At 44.2% G+C, this 26,329-nt stretch overlaps 2 protein-coding genes across 8 annotated transcripts in view; one reads left to right on the top strand and one right to left on the bottom strand.

Annotated features, from left to right (window-relative positions):
* Window positions 1-24,937, bottom strand: part of SPATA6L (spermatogenesis associated 6 like) — a gene marked incomplete at its 5' end in the record, with an annotated part of 50,217 nt that extends 25,280 nt beyond the window's left edge. For 2 of the 7 annotated variants that reach the window (XM_080820704.1, XM_080820708.1), the window contains 5 exons: window positions 3,703-3,827; window positions 14,257-14,298; window positions 17,423-17,471; window positions 20,212-20,349; window positions 20,494-20,585. In XM_080820704.1, coding sequence (XP_080676830.1) covers window positions 3,703-3,827; window positions 14,257-14,298; window positions 17,423-17,471; window positions 20,212-20,241 — 246 coding nt within the window. Of the gene's footprint in view, window positions 1-3,702; window positions 3,828-14,256; window positions 14,299-17,422; window positions 17,472-20,211; window positions 20,350-20,487; window positions 20,586-21,012; window positions 21,216-24,898 lie in introns of those variants that run through there. The other 5 variants (XM_080820705.1, XM_080820702.1, XM_080820706.1 and 2 more) reach the window with 5 other exon arrangements.
* On the top strand, window positions 20,608-23,540 carry PLPP6 (phospholipid phosphatase 6). The gene has a single exon (XM_080820709.1). It carries the CDS (start codon window positions 20,686-20,688, stop codon window positions 21,568-21,570), a length of 885 nt encoding a protein of 294 aa, XP_080676835.1. The 5' UTR covers window positions 20,608-20,685; the 3' UTR covers window positions 21,571-23,540.
* Window positions 24,938-26,329: the final 1,392 nt, after the last annotated feature.

Genomic DNA, 26,329 nt, shown 5'->3' with positions numbered 1-26,329 from the left:
GAATACTGACACACGCCATTACATGGATGGCTCGCAATGGCGTTTTTCAAAGTGAAAGAAGCCAGTCTCAAAGGGTTGTAGACTATGATTCCATTTACATGACCTTCCAAAAAAGGCAAAACTTCTCATCCCTGATGAAGAACAGGCCAGTGGCTGGGGAAAGGGGCTGTCCGAGCCTGAACAAGTCACCACCTGAGGCACCCACTTGTGCCGCTGTCTCATCGCCTCGCGGGGAGGCCGTGTTAACCCCTGAATGACAGTATGACAAACTGTAACCGCTCACATCATGTACTTGCCTATACTTCCAGACAGCATGCTAAACCCTATACATAGATCTAACCCTCATTTAACCCGATCAGGGAAGGACTAGTATCAGCCCATTTTATAGGTGAGGAAACGAAGGTACACAGAGACTAAGTATTTACCCAAGTCACAGTCACTGAGCAACAAAACTGGGACTGAACCCAGGCATTCGGGGTCCAGCCTTAACTTCTGCACCTGTGGCTGTCCAGGCGGCCTTCAGATCCCCACTCCATGTCGCCTGGAGAGGAGGAAGAGGGTGCCCTACCTGCCAGGAATCCATACCCTGTAACACATTCTTGTTCACCTCCTAGAACCTCGACCCCTGACAATGACTTACAGACAATAAGGAGGAACGTACTTCCTTTTTCACAGCAGTACTGATTTTAGCTTAATAGTTTAGAGCTGAAATTTACAGGCTCTCTCTTGTCCAGTTTCCTTAGCAACAGGAGGAAGGTGATAATGGTTAGGTCAACAAACAGATTTCACAGTACAATTTTTCAAGAATTCCAACACCAAAGGAAAAATGAAATGATTAACTACTAATTAATAATTAAGAAATAATAATATTCTTTCTCCTTACTTTACAAAGTCGGTCTTCACCTAACAAGAAAACAAATTACATTAAAAAAGAAAATTCTTGGGACGCCTGGGTGGCTCAGTGGTTAAGCGGCTGCCTTCGGCTCAGGTCATGATCCCAGGGTCCTGGGATGGAGTCCCACATCCGGCTCCTTGCTCAGCAGGGAGCCTGCTTCTCCCTCTGCCTCTGCCTGCCTCTCTGTCTGCCTGTGCTCACTCTCTCTGACAAATAAATAAATAAAATCTTAAAAAAAAAAAATTCTTGGGGCGCCTGGGTGGCTCAGTGGGTTAAAGCCTCTGCCTTCGGCTCAGATCATGATCCCAGGGTCCTGGGATGGAGCCCCGCATCGGGCTCTCTGCTCGGCAGGGAGCCTGCTTCCCCCTCTCTCTCTCTGCCTGCCTCTCTGCCTACTTGTGATCTCTTTCTCTGTGTCAAATAAGTAAAATCTTTTTAAAAAAAGGAAAATTCTTGGGGCTCCTGGCTGGCTCAGTCAGTAGAGCATGCGACTCTTGATCTTGGGGTCGTGAGTTCAAGCCCCACGTTGGTCAAAAAGCTCAGTTTACAAAAAAATCAAATTATGCAAAAAGCCCAAACAAAGCAAAACAAAAAAAATTCTTGACCTTGCCAAGGAAAGGAAGGAGAAAAAGCTGTCAAGGTATCAAGAGAAATAAAATGAAATGTGGAAATACAAAGAAAAAGTCACATTTCTGTGGAGGAAATAAGTCTAATTTTTAACAAAATAGTAAGAGAAAACAAATGAATGATTTACCTACCAGCACATAATCCACACTCACGTTCTACGATATTAATGAAGAGAAAGGGGACACTGAGCTGACAGAAATGTGAGAGAATCAGCCTCTCGAAGCGACCAAGCGTGCTGACTTTGAAGTCCGACAGGCCAGCATGATAACCCTCTCCGGGAGGCTGCGAGCACGTCACTTAAACTCCCCGCGCCAGCTTCCCCAGCCACGAAACCGGAAAAGAATGGCAGCCACCTTGCAGGGTTAAGGAGGACCAAACAAGGTAAGTCATGTATCAAACTCAGCACGGTTCCTGGCATCGAGTGAGCACTCAGCGAAGGTCAGCCTTCATTAAAACTATGCCAACTGGTTTTGTTTTGACTTCTAGAACATTCGAGAAAAACTGAGCTCCTCTATCTTTTTCCAAATTGTTTTAAACATAGTTTCACTAACTTTACTGATACTTTACCCCTAATGCATGAGGATCTTTCCCTGCAGTTTTCAAGCCCTTTCTCTGATGATTACCTGCGTTTATGAGTAATTAAACACAACTTCCTATATGTTCTGCTTCCTACTTGTGCTCACAAAGTTAAACACAGATGACATTTGGGAGAAGATAAGACCATGTGTTTCTCCTCGTCTTGATACCCAGCTGGATACCAGCCCCGTGTTTGCAGATGGCTTTGACTTAATAGAAAACTCAGGCAAACCACAGTTAATATGAAGAGTAACCCCCACGTAATGTGCACCGGTTTTTATCCTTTTAGCTTCGGAAGAGCAGTATACCAATAGCTCTAAATAACAAAGGCAAGCATTCTCACAAGTACCACGGATATAAGTGACAGACAAAGGGAGTATCTCTGAGGGGAAAAAATGGTGTCTGTGATCTTCACCAAACCATCACGATTATGGAGGGTTTAAAAGTTATGCTCATTAGCAGTTCAGAGGAGGACAACTTTGGATGAATGTTTGCTGCTTGAAATATTAGAAGTTCTGTCACCATAAACATCACAGAAACAAGGGTCCTTCGTTTACGTATTCTGCACTGTACTCTCAACAGAACGGGAGGCAATGACATTTTATGAGATTATAACTACAGCGATTCATGGGGGAGTAAGAGCAGGCGTGAGTATTAAATAGGCTTTTTTAAATTCATAAAGCTGTGGCCCCTCCAACAGAGGCCCTCTGAGTAACATAAAGGTTGAGGAAACTGTCAGAGCTGCTGTGGGGTTAGAAACCACCAGAGATACCATCAAAATGAATATGCTGAGTTTGGGTTCAGGTAATGCCCCCAAAACAGACTGCCATGGGAATAACTGCTGTGTCGTTCAAGATCCTTCCGTAGTCTCACTGTGAGCCTCTGTCCCTTTCCCTTCCATTAAGTGGAGACTCTGACATCTGCCTTGGCTGACAGGAGAGCTATCACGAGGAAAATAACATACCAGAGGAGGGGTGCCTGGGTGGCTCAGCGGGTTAAAGCCTCTGCCTTCAACGCAGGTTGTGATCCCAGGGTCCTGGGATCGAGCCCCATATCGAGCCCCACATCAGGCTCTCTGCTCAGCAGGGAGCCTGCTTCCACCCCCCACTCCTCGCCTGCCTCTCTGCCTACTTGTGATCTCTGTCTGTCAAATAAATAAATAAATAAATAAATAAATAAATAAATAAATAAAACAAAAAAAAAAAAACAAAAACAAAAAACATACCAGAGGAAAACCCAAAAGCTCAAAAGAAATGAGAGGCAGGGTTATTACTCTCACAACTCTATTTGCTTCCATTATCACTACAGAAACATCAAGGCTTTCCATTAATCTGCATTAAGAGGAGGGGGGAAAGCATCCTTAGAAGTAAGTGACAGTATGAACAAGGCAATGATTCGTCCTGATAGGTTAAGACACCCCCACCTCTCAGATCAGCAGTGGGAATCAATATAATTTGAGTTTTGAATGGGGCATCTAAACGGGGCCACTAGGAGTACCAACTGAGATGCCGTGATCTGCCCAAGAACAAGCCCTATCAGAAATAAGATGTCCAAGTCCCAAGAGTCTCTCCCCACTGAAGCCTGGCTGGGCGTGAACCACTTACTGGAAACCCCGCGATCGTCTTCATAAGCACCTCCCGGCACATCCCAGGGAGCGAAGGTGTCAGCTTGGGTTCAGGGAAAAGGAAATCCCGTGTGTTTTCTTCATAGCAGGCCAACTCCTCCCACACTAGAAAGAAAGGAGAAGAGCCATAAGTAGATTTACATTCTCAAAATGATCTACATTCCCAGGTTTAACAAAATAAAAGCTCAGACAGGTGACAGCTCAGATGGCACTCAGCTAAAAATAGACATTTTGATCAAAGCACCTGTTATTCAAGAGGTGGAGTAGAAGAGACTTCTACTACTTCTTATCTCATGGATCATTTTTAAAAGCCTTCCCACGTCATAACAGACAACAAGAAAAAAAACTAAAGGATTGCTCCGCAAAACAGAACAAAGAGAAAAATCTCTTTTCATCCATCCATCCGTCGGTCCATCCATCAATGCATCCACCCATCCTTTCCTTCAACAATGTTTTCTAAGGACACATCTTGGGCCAAGTCCTAGGGATGGAACAGGAACAAGGCAGACAATGTCCCACTCATGCAAAGGCTACAGCGTAGACTGGGGGGATGGGAGGGTGGAGGTCAATGTGTCCTCTAATACAGAGGTACCAGCATCCCCGTGGCCCATAGAACAGCCAAAGCTGTGGTTCTTAGCAGGGCTGGTACCAGCCACAGGGACGTTTCCAAAAATTTGCATGTTAAGATGTCCTGCGATGTTCAAGACGCTCCTGCACAACATTCTAACATCATAACATTCTTTCAGGTGAGAAGCTGTTTTGTAATTGGCCGATCCTGGAACCTCACTGTTACAAATGAACACGGAGCACTTGCTTTGCACGATCTTAACATACACTGAATTTTCAGGAAAGCAGCTACCATGTAAACTAAGGATCAATTGTACCCAGCTGTGTTCGGTTCTTCACTGAGACGCAACCGGCATTTTGAAAATCACGCCACATCGAAATGCCTCCTTATGCTCAGCGTTCGGGTATCAATACCTGTATTTTATTTTCAACCATTTTCCTTTTATTTCTCCTTTGCTGCAACTGAGATATTATACCGTTTGCCGCGATGTGTGTGAGCTGGTTATATTAACCATGAATAGTATCTCAGTACAGCAAAGGGATGCCACAGACCACGCATCCCTGAGATCCCGAAAGATCTCAGGTCTAGGAGGACTGAGAGTCACCGCACTGAAGGACAGCTGCCGGTGGAACCCTCCTTGTCTACACAGCAGGCGCTACACGAGAGGGTCAGACCGAGAGTGGCCCCTGCACAGAGCACTGCTAAAAAAGAAACCAGAGTCAGTGAGACGGCTTAGCCGTTTGGTGACTGCCATTTGATTCTGAGAACTCTGATGGGGTGTATTTTTGGCACATCCGTGGGACGAACACCTGACATTGTCAAATGTGATGGATTAATGTCTTCCTACTTATTCCGCTCAGTACAAACGCTTGGACTCTAATAAGGATCAAAGGGCAAAAAGAACGCATTATCTCTGTTTCATCACGAAATCATCTTTCCACTCCTCTGGTCTCGTCTTGGACGTGCACCAGCCACACGGACTGATGAGCTGTCTTTCCCTCCTCCGCTACGTACGGACTCTCTCAGCCCACGCTGCTCCTTCCAAAATGTCCTTCCTTCCTTCCCATTCTCAGTGAGATCCCATTCATCTTTCAAGTTTCACCTTAAACATCTCCAAGGTAACAGGTCCAAAACAGAACTCTTGAGTTTTTCCCACAAGTAAGCTCTTCCTTATCCTCCCATCAGAAGTACAAGTACCACAAGCTTGAGCCAAAAATCTAGGATTTACCCTTGATTTCACTCTTTCACTCCTCACGTGAACCCATTAGCTGGTCCTGTAGACTCCATCTCCAATATAAATCTAAAGTCTGTGTCCTCTCTCCACCCTTACAGCCACCAGCCTGGTCCCAGCCCCACCACCTGCCTCCCGGACCATGGCCACCGCCTCTGAGCCGGCCTCCCTGCCTCCACTGTCCCTCTATCAGACCTCGCCTCCATATACTGCCATGTTATAAATACATCACATTGTACCTTTCCATCTTCTTACAACCTTCCAATGGGCTCCCCATCCTGCTAGAATAAAACCAAAGCATCTTACACTGGCCTTCCAGACTCCGTGCACTCAGGCCTCGCCTCCCCCCTCCTCCATCATCCGTTACTACTTTCCTCCTCGATCCTGCCACGTCTGCCCGGCTGCCCCTTCCTGCTGTCCTTCAGACACACCAAGCTCACCCCAACCTTAGACGCTTGCCCCGCGTTCCTTCCCCGGATCTCTGCATGGCCGGCACCCTCCTATCCGATGAGGGACCTCGGGTGAAATGTCATCTCATCAGACAGGCGGGACCCCAACCTAAAGAAGCCTGGCACTCCCCACCACATCACCCTATTTCACTTTCTGCCCGACATGTGGCGCGAACCAAGACTGGCATCACACCCGTGTTTGTGATCTGCTCCCGTCGGTTCTGGGACCATTCATTACTGCATGCTTGGCAGGGCTGTCCCTAGAGGGGTGTGAGTGTGGGTCGGTTACCAGCACGCAGCCCAGCCAAGACCACCTCACCGGGAAGGGGCTATTCTGCCAGCATCTCTCATAGGCCCCTGCAGAGCTCATTAAAGACAGACTTTTTAAAAAAATTTTTAAAGGCTGTATTTATTTATTTGACAGAGATCACAAGGAGGGAGAGAGGCAGACAGAGAGAAGGGGGGGGAAGCAGGCTCCCCACTGAGCAGAGAGCCTGATGTGGGACTCGATCCCAGGACCCTGGAATCATGACCTGAGCCGTAGGCAGAGACTTAACCCACTGAGCCACCCAGGCGCCCCAAAGAGGGACATTTTAAAGATTTCTTTTTTAATTTGTTTATTTAGAGAGAGCGCGACTCCCCACTGAGCACGGAGCCAGACGTGGGGCTCAACATGGGGCTCGATCCCAGGACCTCCAGACCACGACCTGAGTCAAAACCAAGAGTCCATTGCTCAACTGACTGAGAAACCCAAGCACCCCTCAAGAGGGAGCTTGTACAACTGCACTTCAGTGGCGGTCAGAAAAGAGAGGCATTGGGCAGCCTCCTGGAGCTGCCTCCAAGCAGATGATGTGAGAGGACTTAAGGCTCTGCTAACATTAGGTGCCCAGTTAGCATTAGTCTTTGAGACTCGACTTCCACCACCGGAAGAGAAGGAGACAGGCCAAAAGTCCTCTAAAATCTTTTCAGCTCCTACCCTTCATTCATTTCCCAACCACTTCCTGTCCATTTTTTCAACCTCTTTTTATTCATAAGTTCCAGAAATATGCACTGAGGACCTACTGTGTGCTGGGAGTTCCAGACCCTGGGTGTATAGCCAGGAACACGTGGGTACAATTCCCGCCCTCCTGGAGCTCACAGTCCACAACCGGTAAACAGTTACACGAATGAATATACGATGTACATTGATGATAAAAAGGAAGGTGGGGGGCAGTTCTAAGATGGACGTCCTGCTTCATCCCAGGCTCCTTTTCATCAGTGCTCCTTTGACAATGCTCTCTCAGTGATGGGCATGATGTCCCACCTCGCTGGCCAGAGAGACTTCCTCCACTCAGAGACCTCATAAGTGCAATCTGAAAACAGGCAGTGATGTGACAGCCTCCTCGCCCATCACTAGCAACGAAACACACCTTTCTACTGAAGCCTGTGGCATGGTGGTTAAGAACTGTTTCTTGGCTCAGACAGAGCGGGTTCAAATCCCCGCTCCACCATCCACCAGCTCTGTGACCAGGAGCAAATTACATAAGCTCCTAGTTTCAGCTTCCTGTTCAGGAAAACATAAAAGTCGTAATAGTCCCTGCCCCGGGGCTACTGTGAGGGCACATGACATTTAGAAAGTGCCGGGCACACCACCTGCCATCAGGACCGCTCCACGCCACCAGCCAAGCAGAGGCCCAGCGCCACCCTGCTCTCTGGTCGTCACGTGTTTTCAATCCTACGCTCCTGCTCAGATAAACCCCAACATGCGAGGTGAGATGCTCTCCACGCTGGCCTTCTCCTTTCTCCTTCCATAGGTCTTCGGCCAGCTCTCGTCGCTGTGCCCAACATGACCGCTACTAAATCACGATTCGTGGATTTAGCAAGAATCAAAATAAAAATAAAGAGGTCGGAGACTGGGAGGCTCGTCTCCTGTCTTGGAATCACAGGAACAGAGACTGAAATTGGAGAAGAGAAGTAAAAGGCTATGTGTCTCAGTTCTTTCTCTCTCTCTGCTTTGGTCATGTTCTGGAGTCCAAACTGCCACCCAGTGTGCAAATGCCAGCACGGCAAGGGGACGTGGCAGCAGGAGCCTCGGCCATGCATCATAAGCAAAGACACCGGCTCAGCGATCCCCCTAGGCCAAGGGACATGACTGGCAGAAATCGGTGTTCTTGCAGACTCAGACCCGGACATCATCAACGCCTTCAGTGAGAAACTTATCCCCCCAAAAAGGAAAACAAACAAGCCTTCGAGAAAAACAGTCATTTTCATAGCCATGTTGTTTTAAAAATCTAGCCTCTGCAGAGCATATCAAAAGTGACAGCTTGCCCATCTCATGCGACACCTTCTGTACAGAGAAGGAGAGTGAGCCGGAGGCACGTGGGACACCACGCAGCAGAGCAGGAAATCAGACCCGTATTAACTGAGGCAGGAGGAGCTCTTTCGTTGCCGATGCCTCGTGAACACCACTACGAAGTCTGGTTGAAGGAATGGGCGCCCACTGAAATCGCATTTTACAGCTGGGCGGAGCCTCTGTGATTTCTCCCAGAGGAAGAGATGGGAAAGAAGAAAGCCCCAGCTCCCAGGCGAACAGGATTACACTGCTGCCCCCCTGTGTCTGCTGGCTTTTTCTCAGCTTTTGTAAACATGAACATTGCGGGCGGGGGGGGGGGGGGGGGGGTGTCCTTCATGGCTTCTAAGCCAAATCATGGGACCTCTTTAGCAGTAAAGCTATATGCAAACCTGAGGTACTCGTGTCATTAACATACTGGTCATAATGTGTCTTTTGACTATATGTGTGTTGGAAAGCGGTGCAAATAAACATCAAACAATAAAATAGGGGCACCTGAGTCGCTCAGTCGTTAATTGTCTGCCTTTGGCTCAGGTCATGATCCCAGGACCTTGGGATCAAGCCCAGTATTGGGCTCCATGCTCAGCAGTAAGACTGCTTCTCCCTCTCCCACTACCCACCTCCCCGCTTGTGTTCCCTCTCTTGCTGTGTCTCCCTCTGTCAAACAAATAAATAAAACCTTTAAAAAAAAAAAAAAACAATAAGGGCGCCTGGGTGGCTCAGTGGGTTAAGCCTCTGGCTTCAGCTCAGGTCATGATCTCAGGGTCCTGGGATCGAGTCCTGCGTCAGGCTCTCTGCTCGGTGGGGAGCCTGCTTCCCCCTCTCTCTGCCTGCCTCTTTGCCTATTTGTGATCTCTCTCTCTCTCTGTCAAATAAATAAATAAAATCGTAAAAAAAAAACCCATAAAATAGTATCTGCAGCAAAATGAAAAGTGAAAGATTTCAGCCACATGAAGGATGGGTCCACGTGAACCTAAATGTGGTCCCTGGGACCCCAAAATGCAGCCTACATGAGACAAATCATTTTTGCTTAATTATCCAGTATCAATAACCAGGAGAGCCAAGAGGGCTCCCTTACCACCATTCTGCCTGGAGCCAAAGGCATGATACCAGCAGCCCAGCATGGGGCGTGTTCTGAGCACATCTTAATACACAGATGTTGGACCAGTCAACAGACCAATCTGTAATGCATCTGAAGCCAAGTGAAATTATTTTTATCAATTTTAATTTAATGTTACTAAAAATTAAAATTTGCAATACAAGGACTGTAGACAAAAGGAAAATAAGTACCATATAGCCTCCATTTCATATCTGAGTAGCTTCTGAGTTATAACCCGTCTGCATGCACCCAGCCTCAAGGTTCTCCAATCAATCATCATGGCCTTGAACTACTCCTGCAGCCTTCTCACAGATGGATTTCTGGTCATATGGTAATCTAAGATACATTAAGTTTTAAAAAGCAAGCTGCAGGCTATGTATATTCAATCAGTATGTATACTAAACATACATATATTAAATACTAGATATATAGAGTATGTTCATGTATACATGTGTGTATGTATAAATGTATTTCAGATTTCCTTGAATACACTAAATGCATTACGTATACATATATCTGAAAACATCTAAAAAGCAACACAACAAATTATTAGTAGTAATTATCGTCAGAGGTTGTTGATGAATGTGGCTTTTAACTATTTTATAAACTTTGTGTTAAATTTTTACAGTAATAGTATTTAGGTATTGGGTTACTTTTTTGTAAGATTTTATTTATTTATTTGACAGAAAGAAAGGACAGGCAGGGGGAGGGGCAGAGGGAGATGGAGAAGGAGATTTCCCGCCAAGCAGGGAGCCTGATGTGGGGCTTAATCCAAGGACCCTGAGATCATGACATGAGCCGAAGGCAGATGCTTAACTGATTGAGCCACCCAGGCACCCTAGATATTGGGTTATTTTTTAAAGCTTCTTGTAGAATTAAAAAAGACCAAAATGGGCCTGCTTCTACTTCATTAACACTGAAATATAACTTGCCCAGTTTGCATCGATATACGTTTAAATATAAAATTAGGTCAAAAAAGAAAAAAAAACTATGGAAAAAAATTCAATACCCTGATTTTAGCCTATCACTTTCAGGCTGAAAAATATTCAGTAAGAATTTCTGAAAAGCAGCTAGAAAGCCTCTCTGATCTTCCCTCTGTTCTCCCTAAGAAAGCCCTGACATTACGAGACTGACTATCCTTAGATCCACACAGGATGGGGTTCCTCTCTGTTTTCAGGGCCTGCTTCTGCTAAAGAGCCAAGAGGCAGAAGAAAGAGCTACAGACTTCTGGGTCCCCACCACTACTCAGGACCTGTGTCTTGCTCTGGGGATAGCCCCAGCGGGCAAAACTATGATCCTCAAAAGGCCTCCAGGGCTACGTCTGCTTTAGCTCGTGGAGCTGTGAGACTCACTTTCCTTCTCCCACGCTTTCTTAAGAAAACAAAAGATTCAAACAATAAATAATCAAGGGGGGCCTGGGTGGCTCAGTGGGTTAAAGCCTTCGGCTCAGGTCATGATCCCAGGGTCCTGGGATCGAGCCCCACATCGGGCTCTCTGCTCAGCAGGGAACCTGCTTCCTCCTCCTCTCCGTCTGCCTCTCTGCCTACTTCTAAATCTCTGTCTGTCAAATAAATAAATAAGTAAATCTTAAAAATAATAAAATATCAAAAGAATACAACAGAACAGGAGACATACATACGCATTAAGCATAACTTATTAAAACTTCGGTAAAAATACCCCAGGAATGTATACCAAAGTGCAACATTAACATCCAGACATCACTCCACAAGGAATCAAAGGACACTAAAAGTCATGTTATATGGAAGAAAAGCAAGAAAACAAATCATGGGAAAATAGAAACTATTAAGAAGTAAATTTTAAATTTTAGGTTGTCACAAATCTAAATCGCTTATCTAAAAAGAAGGGGCCAGCACATATAGTAAAATATATTTTGAAGAAATTATATACTTTGCACACACAATAAATTCACATAATATCCAGCAGCAGCTAGGCTTACGGGCAAGGGGCATCCCACACACATTACTGAGTACAGTAATAACGGAAACTTGCTGGCGATCAGTTTACTCCCAGGTGACAAGCTACAGATGTTCAGTCTAGTTTAGTTGGCCCCCCCTTACCCACAGGGGATTCTGTTCCGAGGCCCCCAGCGGATGCCTGAAACAGCAGGAAGCCCTCAGCCCGATATACACTATGTTTTTCCCTAGGCACACCTACCTATGATGAAGTTTAACTCGTAAGTTAGGCTTAGTAAGAGATTAACAATAATAACTACTAAGAAAATAGAAAAATTATAACAATATGCCGTAATAACAGTATGCGTATGTGGTCTTTGCAAGATCACCCTTCCCGTGCTGCTGTGATTTGAGAAAAGGCCTACGTGATGAGAAGAGGTGAGGTGAGTGACTCAGTGGTTAAGCTGCTACTGACCTCCTGACCGTGTCAGGTGGAGGGTCCTCTGCTTCTCAACCATGGTTGTTGCCACGAGTAACCAGAACCATGGGAAGCAGAAGCCCAGATATGGGGAGGCTACTGCAGTTCTGTTCTTTACCAACACACCAAGAGAAAAAAATCATTTTTTTACAAATATGTGAAAGACAAAACCTAAATGTTTAACAGTATCAGTTTAAGGATAATTATACTACAAAAGGGCGTCTGGGTGGCTCAGCGGGTTAAGCCGCTGCCTTCGGCTCAGGTCATGATCTCGGGGTCCTGGGATCGAGTCCCACATCGGGCTCTCTGCTCAGCGGGGAGCCTGCTTCCCTCTCTCTCTGCCTGCCTCTCTGCCTACTTGTGATCTCTCTCTGTCAAATAAATAAATAAAAATCTAAGAAAAAAAAAAAAAGAAATGTTTGAGTTTGAAATATTCTCTCTCTCTCTCTCTCACACACACACACACACACACACACACACAGACTAAAATCACCATCCGTAGGGATGCCTGGGTGGCTCAGTTGGTTAAGCGTCTGACTTTGGCTCAGGTCACGATCCCAGGGTCCTGGGATCGAGCCCCTGCATCAGGCTCCCCTGCTTGAGGGGAGCCTGCTTCTCCCTCTCCCTCTGCCCCTCCTCCATGTGTGTGTTCTCTCTCTCTCTCTCTCAAATAATAAATCCTTTAAAAAAAAAAAAAAGACACACAAAGCAAAGGTACAACAGAAAAGCTTCCTCCTAAAGTCCCATGATTCTAGCAAGCGTTTTTTCTGTAAGGGGCCAGACAGTAAATATTTTAGGCTTTGCAGACCATATGGTCATAACTACTCAACTCCAGCATTAAAATAAAAAAAGCAGCCACAGACAATATTTAAACAAATGAGTATGGCTGTGTTCCCATAAAACTTTACGGGCAACAAAATCTGAATTTTATATAATTTTCACATCATGAAATACTTAAAAAGTTTTTTCCAACCACTCAAAAATGTAAGAACTGAAGACAGTTTGGCAGTTCCTTAAAAAGTTAAACACAGAGGGGCGCCTGGGGTGGTCAGTCAGTGAAGCATCTGACTTTTTTTTTTTTTCCCAAAGATTTTATTTATTTATTTGACAGGGAGAGAGAGACAGTGAGAGAGGGAACACAAGCAGGGGGAGTGGGAGAGGGAGAAGCAGGCCTCCCACTGAGAAGGGAGCCCGATGTGGGGCTTGATCCCAGGACCCTGGGATCATGACTGGAACTGAAGGCAGACACCCCATGACTGAGCCACCCAGGTGCCCAGCATCCGACTCTTGATTTTGGCTCAGGTCATGATCTCAGGGTCGTGGGATCGAGCCTTGCATCAGGCTCTGAACTCAGCGTGGAGTCTGCTTGTCCCTCTCCCTCCCCCTGCTTGCATGTACATGTGTGCTCTCTCTTTCTCTCTCTCTCTCTCTCAAATAAATACATATTTTCTTAAAAAAATTAAACAAGGAGGTACCATATAACACAAAAATCTACTCCTACGTATACACCCAAGAGAACTGAAAACATGTACTCACACGACCACTTGTACATGAACGTTGAGAGCACTGTTATTCAAAATATTCAAACAGTGGAAACAACCCATATGTCCACCAACCAGCAAAAGCATAAACAAACTTTGATATATCCATATAAAGACACATCATGCAGCCCTAAAAAGGAATGAAGTAATGATCCATGCCACATCATGGTTGCACCTTGAGAACATGCAAAGTGAAAGGGGGCACACAAAAGGCCACATAATGTCTGAATCCACTGACACTAAATGTCCAGAACAGGCCAATCAACAGAGAAAGTAGATTAGTCACGGCCAGGGCTGTGGGAAGAGGGAATGGAGAGGGACTACTAAAGACTATGCGTTTCTTTCTGAGATAATAAAAATGTTCTGGAATAAGATAGTGGTGACTGTTGTACAAATCTGTAAAGATACTAAAGCAACTGAATTATACACTTGACAAAAGTGAAATTTGTAGTATATGAACTAAACATAGAGTATATGAATCTCAATTTTTAAAAACACAGACATTTAGCTCACGACTCACACAAAACAAAACTGCAGGCCGGATTTGGCCTGGGGCTTATAGTTTGCCAACCCTGTTCTAGCATTTAACACAGAAGCCAGCTTTGGGTATTACACACCCACACATGCCCCATAAATTAGAACAAAGCCAAAGGCAACAACTGGAAAGAAACTGAGCCAAGATTTTATTATTTGATGATAATTAGATAAAGTTATGAAAAAATAGAAAGTCAAATGCCTGCTTACGCTTACTGCCACCAAACCCATAAAATTATTTTTCCAGGAATGGACAGAATTCAACAGACCAGTGGGGGGAAAAAGGAAGTGTTCTAGAAAGCACAACTTGTAAATACCAATCCATTCCATCATGCCAAAGTCCTCTCAAAATAAAATAAGCAACTTTAGAAATGTATTTACTGGCACATTACCTGGAGGTACTAGCTGTATTAATTCAAACCTGGTTAGGAAGCCTAAAAGGGAAAAAATGAGATTTTAACACTTAGAAAAATTGTTGGAGTTGTTCATTAATTGCTAAGTTTAAGACTGCCATAACATCCCATTTACATTAATAATAATAATAATAATAATAAGTGCCGTACCAACAATGATTTAGGTATTTTGAGGCCCAGTAATTCAAAGGCATGGAATGAGAGTAAATAGTATTTTATGCCCTGATTTTAATATATTCATGAGTCACTGACATAATAATCAACTTCTCACTTTTAAAAATTCACAATACAACTGTTGTCTATTAACCTATACAAGTTAATCTTGCTTTAAACAGTATACTCTCGGGGCACCTGGGTGGCTCACTGGGTTAAGCCTCTGCCTTCGGTTCAGGTCATGATCTCAGGGTCCTGGGATCGAGTCCCACATCCGGCTCTCTGCTCAGCGGGGAGCCTGCTTCCCTCTCTCTCTGACAGCTGCTCTGCCTACTTGTGATCTCTCTCTCTCTCTGTCAAATAAGTAAATAAAAATCTAAAAAACAAAAAACAGTATACTCTCTGACTGCATAAATGAGACATAATATATCACATTTTTTATACTTCCTGAGTCCAAAAGGTATTTATAAAGAGTGAGCCCATGTACAAAATCTATAAAGACAAGAATAAAATTCAAATCTTAAAAGTAATTTAAACATAAATGGTATAACAATTAAAAATCAATAAAGATAATTCCTATAAAATATGAAAAGTAAAAACACTTTAAAATAGATAATATTGGTGACAATTATAGACACTTAAAATTACTAATACTGTATGATATATTTGAAAGTTGCTAAGAGACTAGGTTTTAAATGTTCTCACAATAAAAAAGAAACGGCATTGTGTGATGTGCTGAGAGTCTTAGCTATTGTTGTGGTAGTTATCATTTCGCAAAATTTAAGTGTTTGGAATCCACATATTGCATACCTTAAATTCACACAATGTTATACATCAATTATGTTTCAAAGAAGCTGGAAATATATGAAGGAAAAGTAAAATTGCCTTTTTGTGGACTTATGAAAAATATATGAGTGTATAAAGACAGAATTTTAAATGCCAAGAAACTTAGCAGCTAAAATAGCTTGTAATTTTAGGTTTACCAAGTAGGAAGAAGGAGTATCTTTGCCAACCATTACTCCAATGGTAATGTGAAGCACTTCATTGTCTCAGGCTCCAAATTCCTTAATTTGATTAATTCTCACCACACCCCACATTCATGGATTGGAAGACTTAATATTGTTCAGATGGAAATATTCCCCAAGTTGATTCACAGGTTCAGGGCAATGCCTATCAACATCCTAGCTGGCTTCTTTGCAGAACTGACATGCTGATCCTAAAATTCATACGGAAAGCCAAGGAACTCCAAATAGCAAAAACTGCCTTGAAAAAAGAACTAAGGTGGGGGACTCACATTTCCTGATCAAAATACTCTTATTAATATATGGTACCAGGGCAAATGCATATCCAGATGCAAAAGAATGAAATTGGCCCCCTATTTCATGGTATTTACAAAAATCAGCATAATATGTGTCATAGGCCTAAATGTAAAAGTTGAAACTATAAAACTCTTAGAAGAAAACATAGACATAAATCTCTGTGACTTGAATTAGGTAATGCTTTCTTAGCTATGACATTAAAAGTGCAAATAACAAAACAAAACAGATAAAACAGAACTCATCAAAAATTAAAATTTTTGTGTTTCCAAGAACACCGTCAAGAAAGTGAAAAGATAATCCAAAGAATGGAAGAAAATATTTATCCATTGTACACCTGATATGGGACTTATATCTACAACATACATAGAACTCCATATATTACAAGTCTATTACATACTATAACTCAATAATAAAAAGCCAAATAACAATTAAAATATAAGCAAAATCTCTGAATATCCATTTCTCCAAATAAGATATACAGTCAATAAGCACATGAAAAATGCTCAGCGTCATCACACCACGAAGAGATTTCACTTCATACCCACAAGGATGGCTAACAATCAAAAGGATAGGGACTAACTAGTGCTGGCCAAGATGTGGAGAAATGGAGCCCTCACACACCTTGCTAGTACAATGTGAAACGATGCAGCTGCTTTGGTAAATTTTCTGCAGAGATTAAAAAGAATTACCATATGATCCGGCATGTCTATTCCTAGGTATGTACCCAAGAAATGAGCATATGTCGGGGCACCTGGGTGGCTCAGTGGGCTAAAGCCTCTGCCTTCGGCTCAGGTCATGATCCCAGGGTCCTGGGATGGAGCCCCACCAAGGGAATCTCTGTTCAGCAGGGAGTCTGCTTTCCCCTCTCTCTCTGCCTGCCTCTCTGCCTCCTTGTGATCTCTCTGTCAAACTCTGTCAAACTTAGCAGCTAAGATAGCTTGTAATTTTAATAAATTGTAATTTTAATAAATTGTAAATTTAATAAATAAAATCTTTAAGAAAAAAGAAAGAAAAAGAAATGAGCATTTGTCAACAAAAACACTTCTACACAGATGTTCATAGCAACATTATTCATCATAGCCCAAACGTGAAAACAACCCAACTTTCCATCAACCAAGGAATGAATAAATAAAATGTAGGGTAGCCACACAATGGAACACTATCTAGCCACAAAAACAAATGAAGAACTAACATATGCTGTAGCAAAGATAAATCCTGAAAACATTATGCTAAGTGAAAGAAGCCAGTTACAAAGGACTACGTATTTATAATTCCATTTATATGAAATATCCAGAATAAGCAAATCTACAGAGACAGAAAGATTGGTTAGTAGTTACCTAGGGCTGGGAGTGATTAGTGTTTAGGGCTTCACTCTGTGGTGGTAAAAATGTTCTAAAATTAATTATGGTGATGGTAACACAACTGTGTGAAGATACAAAAACCATTTAATTGCAATAAATTAATAAACAATAAATCCAATAAATCCCATCTCTAACTAGAAAAGAGTTTAATAAAATAAAAATATGATTTAAATTTGACATAGACTCTCCTAAATATAAATGTGGAAATTTATATCAAACATGGAAATATCACAACTTAGAATATAGTAGAATTTTACATCTGTGCACACAATTACGTGCACACAACAGTTATTTTGTTTTGAGAGTACCTACTTTCTAAAATGTCTGCTACAGCCCCAGGATCTATTGCATTTTCAAATACCTGCAGGAAAAAAAAATGATGAAAATACATTTTCAAAGATTAATATGTTTATAGAAACTGTAGATTATATTCTTCCAAATAAATAGCACATGCCAATTCCACCATATAATATTATAAACTATTTTAAACTTCAACAGGAGTATCTTTAACAGGAATGTGGTTAAAAGTTCAACGAGTGACTACAGAATGAGAACACAGTACCAAGTACAAGGGAAACCTGAGTTAGCTGAATCTACCATTGCTCAAAGTGTCATCAACTTGACCTAGTTCCACAGTTTGTTCCTAAAAGCATATCTGGCATCAACCTCAGAGTTTGCTTGAGGACCTAAAAAAACATTAGGCATACCACAGACACTCATTAAATGATGTTAACTGAATAAATGATGTTAGCAATTGGTTGTGCTGAAAAGGAACATAAGAAAAATGTTCTCTATGTGTAACACAAAAGTAAACTATGAGCGAAATAAGTCAATCGGAGAAAGACAACTATCATATAATCTCCCTGATATGAGGAAGTGGAGATGCAACGTGGGGGATTTGGGGGGTAGGAAAAGAATAAATGAGACAAGATGGGATTGGGAGGAGACAAACCATCAGAGACTCTTAATCTCACAAAACAAACTGAGGGTTGCTGGGGGGAGGGGGGTCTGGTTATGAACATTGGGGAAGGTATGTGCTATGGTGAGTGCTGTGAAGTGTGTAAACCCGGCGATTCACAGACCTGTACCCCTGGGGCTAAAAATACATTATATATTCATTTAAAAATTAAAAAATTTTTAAAAAAAAGTAAACATGCACTAGTAGCTAGACTCCTACAGAATCCAAAATACCCAGAGCGAGGAAGAGCCTCGTGAGTTTAAAGTATATCGTGAAGCACAGGACGAACGTTGTGGTATCTCTCTAGCCAATGCCAAATCTTATTTCGATCTTGAGCGGAAGGATCTGGGAGAGGACTGAGATTAAAGGCATAACACGCCCTTCTCCCTGAACTTTGGAAGTCTCTAAGAAACCACGTTTCAGCAGTTTGATTTCAGGCGTTTAAGTTCTGATTTAAATGGTGTTTAAATTTAAGCATGGTTAAAATCGGCTCCTGATCCAAAGCCAGGTCAACTTTAAGTCCAAAAATGGAGGCTGTCCCCTATAATCCATTTCTGTCTTACCAACTTCAATTTAACAACCAAACGCAGGTGAGGGGTTTTTCTCTTGAAATATTTCAGTACTAGCATCCCTTGACTTCATCCATGTCCACAGATTTTCTCAACTATGATCCTGAGGAGTAACTGCTCAAACAGAATGTCTCATGCGTTCTTTTTCTTTTTAAATTGTACTTATTTATTTGAGAGAGAGGGAACACGAGCAGAGAAGAGGCAGACGCAGAGGGAGAGGGAGAAACAAACTCTCTGCTGAGCAGGGAGCCCAGTGTGGGACCGGATTCCAAGACTCCGGGATCATGAGTGGAGCCAAAGGCAGATGCTCAGCCGACTGGGCCACCCAGGCGCCCCATCTCGTGCATTCTTGATAAGCAATTTCTTATTTATCCAAATGTCTTAGAACATTCAGTTCTGGGGGTCACACAGAGGGTCCACAGAGGAGAAAATGTCTTGGATACTTGTTGCAAGTATTCGCAGCTAGAGAGCGGAACACACACAAGACAACTGGGGCCAGGTGGGAGAAAGCTGGAATATGAACCCAAACAGCTCAAAAACGAGGGCAATATTTCAAAATAGACTGGATTTTCACCATCCACTTCCTACCACTACCAATATCTAAATAGTAGAAATGTGTTTCTCTGGATTCTGACTATATGTCCCAAGGTAATATCCATTTATTTCTCTCTTCTCTTATCCAACCAGTTTGGTAGACTCTATTTAAATTTCTTCTGTGATTTCAAAAAATATTACATAGAGCCCTAGCCTTTTAGAAAATCAGTTCTCATCTCCTCTCCCAGTCTCAGTTGGAAACAGGTTATTTTCTGGTAGTGATAGGCTCTACCTTGTCTAGCCTTCCCACACTCATCCCTTCATCCAAAAAGCAACTCAGCAATATTGTTCCAGGGAAAATCATTAGGCTTATCAAGGTTAAAACTGATTCTGCCTTCAAATTCCAAAACGGAAACTTCAAAGAACTGTGCATGATGCATAATAATGAAATTAATGTTCTAAATAAAAGTGGGGAAAAGTAATGTTCTATTAATATCGTGTTCATATTCACTAGAATGGAACCTAGGCTTTATCACTGTAGCTAAATAAACCAGGGATGAGCTAAGAAAATTCAATAAATCTGAAGAGGCTTGTTTTGTTACAGGATTTCAGATACAGGATTTTACAAATCTGAATATAGTTTTTTTTTTCCATTATTTTTCTGAGTCTACAAAAGTTTGCTTCTAAGGTCCACTAATTAACTGATAATCCCTGTCATAAATGTAATGCAGCTGCCTCTAACACCTCCAAGAACATTCAGAAAATGCTCTCTGCTCCAGTTAGAAAATGCCATGGGAATTCCAAGAATAGAAAACATCCACCCGGGCATTTAGCTCTGGCTTGACAGAACTTGGCTCAGACCTACAATGCAAAAGCAAGCCCTCCAACTCTGGTTTTGTCCTGTGCCCAGGTCCCTTCAAGTCATTTCTTTCTTTCTTTTTTAAAGAAAATGTACAAAATAACTTTATAAGAACCATTAGATGACCTCCAGACAACAACATTTAAACTTCTCTATTTGGCAATGAGAAAGTCAAGATTACCTTTTCAAACCTCATGCTCTGCTGAATCATAATAGGGAACACAGAGGGAAAGCAGTCCGTCTCCAGGTACTGATTTAGGAGGTACACCCCAAGGTACACATCTTGTTTGTCAGGAAGGAATACCCCTGGGCAAGAAATCTTAAAAACAAATGAAAAATAGAGAACCAGGTTTGTGTGGTGCCGCTTTTCTAAACGGAGCTCTGTTTTTCCTTAACCCCCACAGACGACGTCAAATCCCCCACCCCCACCGCACCCCTTCCCCTGGAGCCCCCACACCTCCACCTTCCCCCGTCCTCTCCTTCCTCAAGTGGAAATTCCAGTTTCCTCCCACGTCTCCGCCAGGTGTCACAATCGTCCTCCCGCCCGCTCCTCTCCCCGCCCCTCCGGGATGGCAGTGCGGAAGCGGAAGAGGCTGCCGGGCCGGGAGCCTCGCGCTAGGCCGGCCGGCTCCTGGGGTGCGGGCCCCCCGCCGCGATGCCGAGCCCCCGGAGGAACGCGGACGGACGCCCGCTGGCCGCCTCGGCATCGAGCTGCGGCAGCCCCGGCAGCCCGGCCCACGGCGGCGGCGGCGGCGGCGGCAGGTTCGAGTTCCAGTCGCTGCTCAGCAGCCGCGCGCCGGGCGCGGACCCCACCTGCGCCCGGCTCCGCGCGTCCGACAGCCCGGTGCACCGCCGCGGCTCCTTCCCCTTGGCCGGGGCGGGCCCCTCGCAGGCAGCCCCGGCCCCGCTGCCCGAGGAAGACCGCATGGACCTGAACCCGTCCTTCTTGGGCATCGCCCTGCGCTCCCTGCTGGCAATCGACCTGTGGCTGTCCAAGAAGCTGGGGGTGTGCGCCGGGGAGAGCTCGTCTTGGGGTAGCATGCGGCCCCTCATGAAGCTGCTGGAGATCTCGGGGCACGGCATCCCTTGGCTCCTTGGGACCCTCTACTGCCTGGCCAGGAGCGACAGCTGGGCCGGGCGCGAGGTGCTCATGAACCTGCTCTTCGCCCTTCTCTTGGACCTGCTGCTGGTGGCCCTGATTAAGGGGCTGGTGCGCAGGCGCCGCCCGGCTCACAACCAGATGGACATGTTTGTCACCCTCTCAGTGGACAAGTACTCCTTCCCCTCGGGCCATGCCACCAGGGCCGCCCTGGTGTCGCGGTTCATCCTGAACCACTTGGTGCTGGCCATTCCGCTGAGGGTGCTTGTGGTCCTATGGGCTTTCATCGTGGGCTTCTCCAGGGTCATGCTGGGGCGGCACAACGTCACTGATGTGGCTTTTGGCTTTTTTCTGGGCTACACGCAGTACAGCATCGTGGACTATTGCTGGCTTTCGCCCCACAATGCCCCGGTCCTCTTTGTACTTTGGAACCAACAATGACACCATCTCATTCATTATGGCACCCGGAGTTCTGAAGGTTTCCTCATGCTATGAAGCCAGTGTAAGCCAGCGGCAATCCCGCTTGTCCCTTTAAGGACATTTCAAGCTTCGTTTGGGATTTCAGGTGTCATTCCGTCTTGATGGGTTGCTAGGCTGGAGAACATGCTGGTCATTATGACCACAGCCATATTACAGAAAGCAAAAAAAAAAAAAAAAAAATCCCTCTATTACATATTTATTCAATAACTGCTTATATCTCCAGGACAACTGCAAAGAAAACAAGCTGGGGTGACTGTAATCGTGCTGTTTTTTAAAACTTGACAAAAGTAAATTTGTGTTTTGTAGTAATCCTTTAAGTATCATTTGTAAAGTGAACTTCGAAAAAAAAAAATCTGTGATCTTCATTCTGTAAATATACGTGCAGATATGCCACCTACTAATACTAGGTTGAGGTAGATTTTTAAACAGTATTTTAAAAGTCTAAGACATAGGTTCTTCTCATTTATTCCCTGAAAATCTGTTGCCACGGTGTCTTCTTAATCCTGATTTTCTTGATAAGCTTTCTTAGTCTCTTCCATCTTTGTGGCTTGGGTAGTGATAAGAGAGATTATAGTACATATCTTGCTTTCCTTTCCCTCTACCTCCTCAAAAACTCTTTAAGTAGATATTTATTTCCCATTACTCTCTAATAGTATCTTTTTGCATTTAGAGAACAAGCCAAGAACTTACTTGAAGAAGAAACACTTAAAGGTGGGCATAACACAGTGCTGATAGAAAAGGAAGGATGGGACTATGGCCAAATGTTTAATTCTGTTGATGACAAATAGCGTGGCATGACAGAGGACAGAAAAGCTAACGAAGGCCGTCAGGAACTAAGAGTCTGGGGGTGGGCTTACCACATACTATGTCAGTGGGCCAGTATGGCGGGAGATGGGGCTCTGCTGCCCATCATCTCTACTGAATAAAGATTACCTCAACTGAGGTAATAGGAAAATAACTTGGTTCTTTGCAGTGCAAGGGCATAAACTTTCTCAGAGCCACCACAAGGATGACCCTGTATATTAGAGTTTTTCATATGGAATTCCACTTCCCTGTATACAGCACACTTCAGGTAACAGTATTTACTTGAAATTCATCAGGGGAGCCCACTGCTATACCAGGCACAAGGTGTAACTAACTCCTAAATTTCCCTTTACATCGACCTTCACATTTAAAGCAGTTTTTCCAGGATGCCTCCCCAAATCACAAGACCAAAGACCACCAAATGCAGGATGGACTCTACTCATTATTCTTTGACCAGGGAAGACCAAGAACGGAATGTGCTTTAAATGCTGTTCTACCTGAAAAATAAGAACTTTTGAATTACCTCTGGAACTGGTGTTTTCAGATAATGACAAAATTTTGACATGTATAAAGAGAGGATTATGATCTCTCAGGTAGAGGGCCACACAGGAATCTGCAGAATGGTGTGACATGTGGGCTCTGACTGGGTAGAAATGTGAACTTTCTGAGTGCAAGAGGCACACGGAGGAACAGCTACTCCTCAAAGTAAAATAAAATCATTTGTATTCCCACAACATCCTGAACACAGACTACCTCTTCTCTCGCTAAATCAAACTGTAAAGCTCTAAGTGATTTGCTTTATTGTTTAATCTTAGATCTTTTGTTTTAATCCAGCAATATTCAGGCCGGATCTTTTTGAAAGTAATGATACTTATTTCCTTTTGCAGTGTTCAGAAGTCTGAATATGGGGGGCTCACAATTAGTTTTATCTTCAGGTTCCTGGTTATACTTCTGGAATTCCCTGTCTTAGCTGATGCGGACCTGAGATTGCAGGCTTTTAAAGCACAGATCAATTCAACTGATGTCTCTGAAACACTCTACCATAGAGAAGAAAATGATTTTACTGTAAATGAGTTGTACACTGAAGAATGCCTTTTAAAAATTAAAATAAAATAAACCAGTAATGTTGAATGAAGTGAGATGAAAACTTGTTTGATTTTTGCCTTGGTGAAGAGGAAGACTGCTTTATCACTCAGAGTCTCAAGAATTCCTTCCCCTTACCACAAAATTTTGAGGGTCAGCCCTTGATGCAGCACAATCTGATAGAGTCTGGGCCTATTTGCTCTCAGCGAAATGGGACAAATTCAGGAAATTTTTTTTTTAAGATTTTTATTTATTTATTTGACAGAGAGAGATCACAAGTAGGCAGAGAGGCAGGCAGAGAGAATGGGGGAAGCAGGCTCCCCACTGAGCAGAGAGCCCAATACGGGGCTGGATCCGAGGACCCTGGGATCATGACCTGAGCCAAAGGCAGAGGCTTTAACCCACTGAGCCACCCAGGTGTCCCAAATTCAGGAAATTTTTGTTTTTCTTTCAGAACTGCATGAATGATGAAGCCCCGGCACTTGTCTTTTGTATGGAGGCTAACCAGATTTTCCGTGGCCGTAACTTACTGACATTGTGCTTGTAATCACGACCAGTAGAGAAGCCCCTATAGCTGGGAGGCAAAGCTGTATGACAGTCTGTCACCAACTTCAGATGGAAGCTGAATTCAGAGTAGTGACTGACCCCAAACAGGAACAATGTCATCATTCTGCCACAGCATCTCACTTAAGCAGGATTCAGTGGATTATTATAAAACAGGTGTTGACTAACTGACCCCTTTTGGAATTAGCAAGCCAGAGCCATCTCTAGCGAAAATACTTAGAAAATATTCAATTAGGGGACGCCTGGGTGGCTGTCGGTTGAGCCTCTGTTTCCGGCTCAGGTCATGATCCCAGGGTCCCCGGATCCAGCCCTGCATTGGGCTCCTTGCTCAGTAGGGAGCCTGCTTCTTCCTTTGCCTGCTGCTTCCCCTGTTTGTGCTTTCTCTCTCTCTGACAAATAAATAAAATCTTTAAAAATATATATTCCATTAGTTCATAGAGGTGGCAAGTTATTAGGAAGTGACTGGGCTTTCTGAAATTGAATTCTTGTTATTTGAAGAAGGGTTTTTTTTTTTTTAATTATTTCACAAATCTTTATACTGGGAGAATAATAACATTCTTCTTGGACTTAATGCATGGTTATTTTAAAATAACAGAAAATTTTATAAAGCTAAGAAGTCCTGTGAGGGGGGAAAACGCTGAAAGAGGTTGGGCTGAATTAAAGGTGAGGAAGTCAGGGAACGCCAATGTAGAGATCTTAGGGACACAGAGAGACGATCTGTCCCAAAGATAATGATGTGTGTGGTGAGGAGGTGGTTTAAGTGGTCGCGACCATTTAGGAACCCTGGGGAAAGAGTCTGAGGTAGAGCAAGGTGTGGAGATTCGTCGACTTCTCTTACCGCCCGGATCTGTAGTTCCACCACCACTTCCAGAGGCATCGTTCCCTGCGTGGGCGAAAGGACGGGAATGAAAAGATCCTTTTGTGCGGAGCTTTGGACCGCTTTTCCTTAGTTTAGCTCACTCCCTGGGGCAAACGTTCCCAGCGGCTTCCCCTGCCCCCTTCGCCCTCGTCCCCCCATCTGTCCCCCCGGACTCAGCCCAGGTCCCTCGCACCCGGACGGGTCTCACACTGCGGGAGCTGGAGCCAAGGCTTCCAGAAGGCGGAAGCGCGGCGTTGCCATGAACGCTCCACCGCGCAACCTTCCACCTGGAACGCGGGCGGGCTCGGCGCACGCGCAGTCCCGGAGCGGCATCCCGGGCTGGGCGCCGGCCGCCCAACGACCCGGTGCCGGCGCTGGGGCCGGCTCGCCGGATGCTGGAAGAGCTCGTTTCCCTTCCCACCACCTCTCTTTACGGCCCCCGTTGCTATGTTAAAATGTTTACAGCGTGCATTCTGAAAGGGGAATAGGATCATTAGCTCCGTTATCATTTAAGTGCTTCCCATGTTTAGTAGCTCTATGGCCGCGGAGCCCTGGAATTTCTTTTAACAGTTTCAGTTAATAGAGTAGCCTGTCCCTGAAGGTATTCTCTTGCTTGTGAAATGTTAGGTCCTTGGCTTTGGTTTGGAAAACATGGCCCCCATCAATAAGAAACCAACATGTGTGCTAATTAGAAATACAAAGATAATTCTGAGATTAAAACTTTTGGTTTCCCATGTTAGCCACAGTGGAAATATTTGCCCGTCTCTCTTTTCTGGCGTTTAGTTAATCTAAGGCAAGCAGGGAATTACATTATGTCCCAGGGGGTAATAGAGCGGTTGCCAAAGCCAGGGCCACACTGTGAAAACCATCAGACGAAGCAGGCACAGCGAAAGTTCTTAATCAGTAGGGGAAAATGCACTTTTGTCCACTCACTGTATTTGATAGACAAAAAGGAAGGTTAAGGAGGAGGGAGTGGTTGCTTCTAGCCAATCTGAGAAATCTGGGAGGGCAAATGCTGTCTCGGGAAAGAAACCTGAGATTGTGATGAGTCATTCATTACTAAGCTATCGGAGGTTTCTGCATTTGCAGGAATGCAAGTGCACAAACATGCCCTGAGACAATTAGGCATTCACTTTGGTAACTGGAGTTCTTTTCCCTGGAACGGGAACACTCGTGATGAGGGAAGGTATATTTTGTCCTTACACGATCCCTGTTGCTTTGTCTGTCTGCACACCAAGAGGCACATAGGTGCATGCTTGGCTCCCTGCCACATCCAGAGAACTGATTAGTTGACTCACAACAGCTTGCTGGTACCCAGGTGAGCGGTGATATACGCGAACAGGACCAGTGTCGACCCTCACAGGTAAGTCACCAAAACCAATGCTAAGTCATCAAGGAGAGTAACAACCA

Source organism: Martes martes, assembly GCF_963455335.1.
Source record: "Martes martes genome assembly, chromosome: 12".
Lineage (NCBI taxonomy): Eukaryota > Metazoa > Chordata > Mammalia > Carnivora > Mustelidae > Martes > Martes martes.
This window is presented reverse-complemented; position numbering and strand designations above follow the sequence as displayed.

Excerpts from the sequence above, each read along its gene's own strand:
- PLPP6 (XM_080820709.1), top strand. The coding sequence starts at position 20,686 with ATGCCGAGCCCCCGGAGGAACGCGGACGGACGCCCGCTGGCCGCCTCG.